Source organism: Barbus barbus, assembly GCF_936440315.1.
Source record: "Barbus barbus genome assembly, chromosome: 26".
NCBI classification, from domain to species: Eukaryota; Metazoa; Chordata; class Actinopteri; order Cypriniformes; family Cyprinidae; genus Barbus; species Barbus barbus.
In genome coordinates, this window is record NC_136754.1 from 20,382,225 (window position 1) to 20,391,485 (window position 9,261).

The following is a 9,261-nucleotide window of genomic DNA, read 5'->3' on the forward strand; positions in this document are numbered from 1 at the left end:
ACCTGTGATGCAGATGTAAATGGAAGTTTATGACAAAATTGCACATACGGTGAATTTTTGAATGTTAAAAATTGTTTGCAAAATTAATTTACAAATCCTTAATACTCTGCATAGATTTATGCTTCCTTGTCAGGATTTCTGCAGGTCTTAAATTTTAATTTGCCCTTCCACAAAATTAAAGCCTTAGAAGGTCCTAAATTCAAGCAGAAAGTTTAAGTCTTGTTTTCCGTAATATTGGGCAAAACAAAGTGAGTCTATTCATAAAACATGAATAAATGTCAAAGGGAGTGAAAACCTGCTGTTCAAACCTTACTTTTTAACATTAAAACCAGTGTTTAATAATAAAGTTTCAGTTAATTAGGATTAACGATGGATTGTATTCAGGCATAAATCTAAAATTGGAAATCAATCTGGAGCCTGTTTCATGAAACAAGTTTACCACATAAGCCAGGCTTATTTCAGTTAGTCTGATTTATTTTAAACTAAATCAATTTACAATAAGTCAGACTAACAGAAATAAACCTGGCTTATTTGGTAAACTTGTTTTATGAAACAGGCCCCTGAAGTCTGTATATTGTTTTGTCCAAGTATACTCATATTGCCCTGTGTTACAAAACATGTTAGGGATCTTGTAATGCTAAAATAGCATACGAGTAAAATCGGCAAGTACACAGGCAAGACGTCACCACTGAAAAGAGGAAGCACACAAGACAAGTTTGTGGTAAAAAATAAATGGTTTAAGTCTTTTTTTTTTTTAGCAACTTCAGGTTTACCAAAACAGGTGCAGTTACGTAATAGCAGACAAAAACAACAATCAAATCCTTGATGAATCCGGGACTTAACATGACAAATAACAGATCCACAAGTATAAAAACAGGACAGTTATTGGACCTCGACTGTGAAGTGTACCGCACAACAAGAACAGTGTAGTGTGTACAGTCAAAATGGATACCAAATTTGCCATTTAAGACGCTGTCAGTAAGACGCATTGAAACATTACATACTTGAATCAAGTCAAAATACACAACAACTAGCAATTGGTTTAAAAGAAATTAGATGTCTAAGCCTTGGCAGCCCTAGGTGCTTCTGTGCACTTGACTCATGTTTCAGTCCGTTTAACTAACAAAAGGTAGTCATGGGACCATAGAGAGCTTTCAATGCTAACATTAAACAGCCACTCCAAGAAATTATTAAATTCAGAAGGAAACAAAAACAGGGGAAAGACATGCCCTGCAACACCGTGTCCCCATTCAGATCAGGTTAACTTCAGATTTAATCTTAAAATGTTAAGTTGACCAGTCAACTTCAATGATATTAAAATGCCAGGTTAGAACCACCCTGATAGAAAACAAGATACAGTACTAATTTGGCTTGATGGCCATTTAAAAAAGAAAAAAAAAAAAAAAAAAGGAGGGAAGTATGGCAAGAAGGGGAGGGAAGTCAGTCCAGTAGATAAGAGATCTAGTAGTCCACAGGTTCATCACCCTCTTCATCTAGCAAACATGTGCGAATCAGGGCCTCAGTGACTGCATAAGGGTCGCAGTTGGCAGACGGGCGACGATCCTCAAAGTAACCCTTCTTTTCTTGTCCCACGGTGCGTGGGATACGGATGCTAGCGCCACGGTTTGCCACGCCTGCAGAGAACTCATGGATGTTGGAGGTTTCATGGTGGCCAGTCAGTCTGCGAGCGTTGTCCAAGCCTCCCTTTGGATCATAGGCACGGATGTGGTAGTTGTGCCTCTTTCCAAGCTTATCAATACACTCCTCAATGCATCTAGTTAGTTAAAGGACATAAAAAAACCCACCATTTAATACTATGGTTTAAAACACCCAACATGAACAAAAACAAACCAGGGATTTATGATTTTGATTTGCCACCAATTTAAAACTACAACAAAACAACCTTTTAATACTTACTTCAGCCCACCATCTTCCCGCATTTCCTTGGTGCTAAAGTTTGTGTGGCAACCAGCACCATTCCAGTTGCCCGGGATTGGCTTAGGATCAAATGAGGCTACCACACCAAAGTCTTCACAAACTCTGTGCAAGATGAAACGAGCTACCCACAAGTGATCTCCCATGTTGATGCCTTCACAGGGGCCAATCTGGAACTCCCACTGGAAAATAAAAGCCACGGTATAACGAATCAAGAATTAACAGAAGAATTGAGGTCACATTCCAAAAGGGTAATCTTAGATGGCTTAATACACTTAATGTCTGACTGTAGGGTTTGTTCTAGAACACATTGGAATAGAGGTTACCTGAGCTGGCATAACTTCAGCATTGGTTCCACAGATCATCACACCAGCATAGAGGCAGGCTCTGTAATGCGCCTCAACAATGTCTCTGCCATAAGCTTTATCTGCTCCAACTCCACAGTAGTAAGGTCCTGCAGATATCAGGGCAGCATGTTATGGACCAGATATCTTGAGAACATCCTTGATATGGCAATTTCTGACTGCAAAGAAGCCAATCTTACCTTGGGGACCAGGGAACCCATTGGAGGGCCAACCAAAGGGATGACCATCGGTACCCAGGATGGTATACTCCTGTTCCATGCCAAACCACGGGCTCTGATGATCTACCATTTCCATGATCTTTTTACACGTATGGCGATGATTGGTTTCTGCGTTTAAGGCCAGAAAGACTATAAGTCTTCAAGCAAACCCTTATCAAACATACACAGATGATGTTTTATCCTCAAACAGACGTACCAGCAGGTTTCCGGTTGTACTTGAGCACCTCACAAAAGACCAATTTGTTTGGGTCTTTGCGGAAAGGATCCCTGAACATTTCAGAGGGGATAAGATACATGTCGCTGTTGGAGCCTTCAGATTGATACGTGCTGGAACCATCAAAATTCCACTCAGGAAGATCTGAATAACAAAACAGGTTCCATTAACTTACAAATCTAAATATATAAATTGCAATGTAGATTGATGTCGCTTTGTCTAGTTTACCTTCAATGCTTTTCGGCTCAGAGTCCAGTGTCCTGGTCTTGCATCGCAGTCCTTCTCCGGTTCCATCTATCCAGATATACATGGCTTGTACTTGGTCTCCCTGAGGCAGTTCCATATACTGCCGTTTTACCACTTTGCTCAGCTGAGCACTGGCAGACGTGGCCATTCTTATTACTATAAAACCCCTAAACAGGAGAAAAACAGATCTGTCAACATGTCACAGTAAAACAGAGAAAATATTGTAGCTCCTTCAGCATGAAGTCACTTGCATAAGCACCAAAACATACATTCAGCACAAGCATAAATAGTTAGGTTAGGAGGCAGAGCACAAACATACTAATTTCATTATAAACACAAAAGCGTACTACTACTAGACTACTTGAAGGAAGAAAAAGCATTGCCTGGAATTATAAACCTTTTATTCCCAACCAGTGATTATTTAGTATGGAATGTTAAAACATCAAATCAGACAATTAAGATAGAACTGCTGGTTGGTGTCTCGAGCCTTACAAATCGGGTTTAATAGGGGTTGGGAAAGACCAGCCCACGTGCTTTGTAATCTGCATTGGGAATTCTCTGAGCATTCACTTGTGAAAGAGTTGTTCGATCAGTATGCAAACCCACTATCAGTATTGATCGCACAAATCAGTTGGCCAATGCAAAAAACATGATCGCTGCTCTACAAACATGTCAAAGTAGCCTCAAGCATTCAACTCGCGCATCCCCAGCGACACAGAGAGCAACCGGTAGCCATGGTTACAGCTCGACACTGTTACATCACCGCGTGAAGTACTGATAAACAGCAGTGATTCGGTTTAAAATTAACTCACTATCGAAAAAAGAATACAGTTGCATAATCCCAAATTAGCGTTCTTTAAAGCACACTCGTGCACTGCACACAAGCAACAGTCTGATGAAATAAAGATAGTTACATACCTGGGCACCAACAGAAATTAAAATGTATGATATCGGACTGGCAGGTCCAGTTATTTAACAGGTTATTCAGTGTATGGTGTTCTCTCATTCTCTGACCAGGAGTTTGTGCTGTCAGGCTGATTTATATGTGTGGTGGCAGGATCCCGGCGTGTGATTGGTCAGGAGAAGCGTGATCTGTTTGTTCTCAGGTGATTGAAGGGTCACGCGGCTTCATCATTGGCCGGGCTTCCAGCAGCGGAGGCACGCCTTCAGCTTCGGCGAGGGCACATCTGCGTGCAAATAGCCCTTTTTTGTTGGTCTTGATAAAGAAGTTTGTTCCACCAAAGTAGTCACAACATTCCAGGCTGTTTAAACGGGAGTTTAAGAACATTATGTTTCACAATGATTCAGTTATCAGCAAACCCAAATAAACGAAGCATTTATGTGTGAGAGAGAGAAGTTAAATGCCCCCATGTGGTGTAAAATAATGTTCATACTGCATTCACCTTCATTGTCATAAGTGGGGGGGAACTCCAGTTAAAACAAATACACTTCTGAGTGGATACATTCATTTTATATAAATGTGTTAATTTCTTGGCAAATAACTTGTACTGTTAATTCATTCTAGGCTTTTCTAAAGCAAGATGATATCTAGTTATTCTTATGGCTTAAATAAGATAGCCTATGTACTTAGTCATAAATAAATGCAGCCTTAAAGGCATGCAGTTAAAAAAAAAAAGCAAAAAAAAGAGAGAAACTCCTACCCATAAAATAATTATCTTCACCAGAGCCACTGTGCAAGAAAGCAGTAAATCTTTTACTCAGAATTGCTCTTTCACTCATAACTGAGTGATGCAATTGCTGTAAAGTCATCAAAAATGTTGAGATCAGCACATGTAAAAGACAGCGAGTCTTAAGAAAGGTAAAGCAGCTGAGTAATCTTCACACAACATAGACCAGGTGCACTGAGAAGGGAAGTATCAGGCTAGTGCCTGTGTCAAGGGCACAGAAGGGTTTTAAACATTATAGACCTATAACAATCATATGCAATGTAGGTCCACTTTCCACAGACACTGTACCTCAGGTGTGACATTGGTGGTATCACATGCTCATGCTAAATGAAATGTTTTATTCTTTTTTTTTTTTATTAAAAAAAGCTAATCTCCTTTGAAGTGAGCGAAGGACTGCTGTATCTGTATCTGTTTTGACCAAAGTGCCATTATGAAGGAGCGTCAGACAGCTGATGAACAGTATCAATGACTTGGAAGAGAAGCTGAATGAGAAACGCAACGAGTAAAGTCAAGCCAGGACACTGTTGGTGGTTTTCCTGTGTACTGGAAATGGAGGTCAAAGCACACCATTATATTTTGTTGCTTCAGAGAGAAGAAGCCCCCCAAAAAGTAAAAGGCCAGGTCACTCTTCATGGTGAACTTAACTCTAGAGTTCAGCTTCACCATCTGTGCTTGTGGAAGCAGCTGGAATATCTAGGGGATCTGCTGTTTAATCTTTTAAGTTGAAGAAAACATATGCCAGGTTGGTGAAGCGGTTGAATTGTCATGGAAGCGCTGCTCCTTTGTTCACGTCATCTATTCGGAGAATTCTGAGAAGCAAACGAACCTGAATTATTTTCAAACACAGAAAATTAGCCTTATTCCCTTCAATAAATTTGACTAGAGATATTTGTAACGTATGCAAATAGCTCTCTCTAGTGGGGAACACATTCCAGTGCAGCAGCTGAAGATGATGAAAATTCTTATCGTTTGGGTGTAACTGCTAGAAGAGGAGGCTAGGTATCTCAGAAATTTTCAAAACAATGTCGTTGATGCATCAGGTCAGCAAATGGATACAACTCTGTGTATTTGTTCAGTGTGTGAAAGTTTTTTTTTTCTCTTTGTGGCAGTGAAAATTCAAGGCTCCTCTTGTCCAAGACAAAATTCAAAGGACCACTATGTAAGATATTTACATTTACATCTACGCTTTTTATTCAAGGTGCACATTTACGTTTGATCAATTCTCAGTTTTCCTGTGAATGGAACCCATACTGTTTGAACTACAGGAAAGACCTTATATAATAATCATCATATGACAACAAAGCTGCCTGTTTGTTTAAACTGTTGATAATATATTAAAGCAGTATAATACAAATATTGTAAATAAAGTGTCTAGAACTGAATGTTTTTCAGTTCACATTCTTTTTCAAGCATTTGTGATTACAGAAATCGATTCTTCTAAATATTTTAGAGTTTGACAGCTAGAAAAATGTATACTCATACTCATATACATTCCTATTTCTTTTTAAAGAATGTATTAATTTCCATGACTGCATTAACAAATTAAGATAAGAAATATGTCCGTTTAAATCTGGATTTTTTAAATAGCTTTTTTAATGCTTGTTTTGTCATATTTTCAAATCATTTAATATATAACATTAAGCAATTTAAGCCATGTTGCAGTCCCCTTGTGTGTGTGCTGAGGCCTCCTATATGAAAATAAATATATAAATATATAAAGACAAACTTCACTGAAGGTAATTTTAGGTAATCAATGGTAATTTAGCAGCATGTGTCAAAAACGTAGTTCATCAATGTAAAGCAAGCTATTACCCATGATCATACGTGTCTTTAAGCATCCTTTAAGAGGTTTCCAATCCAAATATGAAATGCATATTGAGTCATAAATGGTAATTACCTCAGCTGCAGAGGACAGTGAAACCCCACCTCAATGGTCTTCTTAAAGCACCTTCAGTTTGATCTGTTTATGTTCCTTGATGGATCACATGTAGTGCAGTGAGGGCCTCTTCTAGATTCCTAAAGATGAGATTTTTATGGTCTGCCGACTGAAGAGGATCTGGTCATCAAATCTGTGAAGAGCTCTTGGAGCGGCAGGTGTGCCATCATTACATCACATTCTTTAGATTATGTAGTAACTTTCATATTGTTAATGATAATGGCATCACATTATCATTTTATTAATGTATTTAAATTAGACTAACTTTCCTCAGTAGAATATTCTGGATGTTCCTCCTGCTTTGTTGTTTTATTTCATGAATGTCACTCTCTAGTGCTGGGCGTCCAGGCCTTGTTATCGCTATTTACAGCATATTTCTGGATCGTAACTTGCCCATAAACTGCACATATCTCCCAGCAGATGTTTGGCGGATGAGTTTAGGGAGTGTAAAAATTTAATGGACACAGATGTGTTCGTGTGAGACATATTGAGCTGTTTGCATCAAGAAAGACCATTTTATGGTATTTACTTGTGTGTATGCAGATGTTTTGTGGGTACTTTGTTTTGTATACGCTATTTTTCAAAGCCAAAAAATCTATAAAAGGGTATATATTAGTTTTAGCTTAAAGATAACCAAGATATGTGTCATTCCTCAAAGAAACAGTTAATAAACCAATGTTTTTTTTCTTTATTTTTTTTAATGCAGGCTTTGAAGAATGCGGTAAAAATACATTAAAAGAAAGCCACTGCAACCTGAGTCTCCAAAATAACACTTAATATCACAATATTAAAGTATAGGGTAAAAATGATGTTTAGCCTATCATGTCTTTGACTTTATACAGTATTGTTCAAAAGTTTGAAGTTCTTTAATAGTTTATGTAAGAAGTCTCTTCTGCTCACCAAGGCTGCATTTGTTTGATCAAAAATACAGTAAAACAGTAATATTGTAAAATAGTATAATTTAGAATAACTCTTTTTATTTTAATGCATTTTAAAATATAATTTATTAATTTTAGCAGCCGTTTCTCCAGTATTCAGCATCACATGATCCTTCAGAAATCATTTTAATATGCTGATGCTCAAGAAACACTTCCTATTATGTTAAAATGGCTTTTGATTTTGATACATTTATTTTTTTAGGATTCTTTGATGAATAGAAAGTTCAAAAGAACAGCATTTATTTTTTTTCAAACTATACTTCCTCAAGGAACAAATGTTGTTTTAGTTACGGCCTTACACTCTGTTCCATTCCATTAATGTCTCATTGATTTTTAGCTCTAAAACTGTAGGCTGTGATCAGTTCACGTTTATGGGCTGGAAATGTGTTTTTGTTAAGATAAAAATGGAAATGTAGCTTTTGTCTGATAGCTTCAGGAACAATTTGGATGTAGTTATTATGCTGGCCTCTGTGAGGATGTCTGATTACAGCAGACTCTTCTGTATTCAAGCTCCTGAAACTAATTAAATAAGGAGGCCACTGTTTATTATGCATGGTGTGACTTTTTGATAGGGTTTTCCAAAACTAATGTGCCTTTTATATTGTCATTTTTACTGAAGCATTTCACGAGAGTCTGTTAGCGGCTCAGTGGCAGCTAATAATATGCTTTTTATTTTTATTAGTCATTTAATTCAGCTTATTATAATGGCTGAATGGGCTTTCATCCCCAAAGTAATTCAGTTTATTAAAAAAAAGTCATTTTGGGTATGTGGTGATGTCCAGATTTTTGAGTGGCATGTCTTCTACAGCTCACAAACTTTATTGCCTCGCTCTCTCAATCTTGTTTTTGATTGATTGATTGATTTACATAAAGTCTGAGGTCATATTTTTCAGCAAATAATTAAAAATATGATTTAATATTATTTTATAATGTTTTGGAATTTCCAAAAGTGGCACCTAGTGGCAAAGAATGAATTTGCATTTTCATTCAGATCAATGCGAGATGACCTATAAGTGGGCGGGCGATATGCTAATGTTTCATGTTGACGTCAACATGAAACGGCTTGGGATTCGTTTTAAAAACGACTCGTTTCAATGATTCAGAGTCGACTCTTTAACTTTATACACGGTGCACTTTCAGATTTAAAACTTTGCAGGATGTTTTTATTCACTTAGAGCTGTGCTACACACTGCATGAAAGGCCATTTTCAAAAATCCATAATAGGGGCACTTCAGAAACCGTTTTTGGTGCTGTTTATCAATGTTTTGTTGAAACGGATACCATTCAAAAGTTTTAGATAAGGAACATTTAAAATACTACTAATAATACTGCTACTACTAATAATAATAAATGCTGCTCTTTGGAACTTTCTATTTATAAAAAACAAAACGAGCACTAAGAACTGATCATAACTGAGCATCAAATCAGAAGACACTTCTTTTAATTTCATTTTTTTAAAGAATCTGAATTATTCCAAACTTTTAACCAGTATATATTTGTTAAACAAAGTGTTAGCCTTACATTTATTCGCTCATTCAAGCATTTTATACACCAAAGATTTACAAATATGATAACAAAAACATGCTGATTTGAATGGGTCGCATTAAATGTATTATATTTGAATAGTCACTCCAAATTAAATTACATTCAAAACAAGTACATGCTTTGATTGTTCAGTCCAATATTGTTACCAAGGAATGACAGCCATTCTAACCAGCCTG

At 37.1% G+C, this 9,261-nt stretch overlaps 1 protein-coding gene across 1 annotated transcript; it reads right to left on the reverse strand.

The window, feature by feature from the left end:
* Positions 1–715: 715 nt before the first annotated feature.
* Positions 716–4,132, reverse strand: LOC306846374 (glutamine synthetase-like). Its single transcript, XM_079379708.1, has 7 exons — positions 3,897–4,132; positions 2,961–3,145; positions 2,715–2,876; positions 2,480–2,626; positions 2,262–2,389; positions 1,918–2,117; positions 716–1,774 (listed from the first exon to the last, which is right to left on the reverse strand). Exons 2-7 carry the CDS (start codon positions 3,124–3,126, stop codon positions 1,462–1,464), a joined length of 1,116 nt encoding a protein of 371 aa, XP_079235834.1. The 5' UTR covers positions 3,127–3,145; positions 3,897–4,132; the 3' UTR covers positions 716–1,461.
* Between the last annotated feature and the right edge of the window lie 5,129 nt (positions 4,133–9,261).

Coding starts and splice junctions, on each gene's coding strand:
- LOC306846374 (XM_079379708.1), bottom strand. CDS start 3,126: ATGGCCACGTCTGCCAGTGCTCAGCTGAGCAAAGTGGTAAAACGGCAG. Junction 2,118..2,261: donor CTGAAGTTATGCCAGCTCAG/GTAACCTCTATT, acceptor TTTATTTTCCAG/TGGGAGTTCCAGATTGGCCC. Junction 1,775..1,917: donor CGGGAAGATGGTGGGCTGAA/GTAAGTATTAAA, acceptor TTAACTAACTAG/ATGCATTGAGGAGTGTATTG.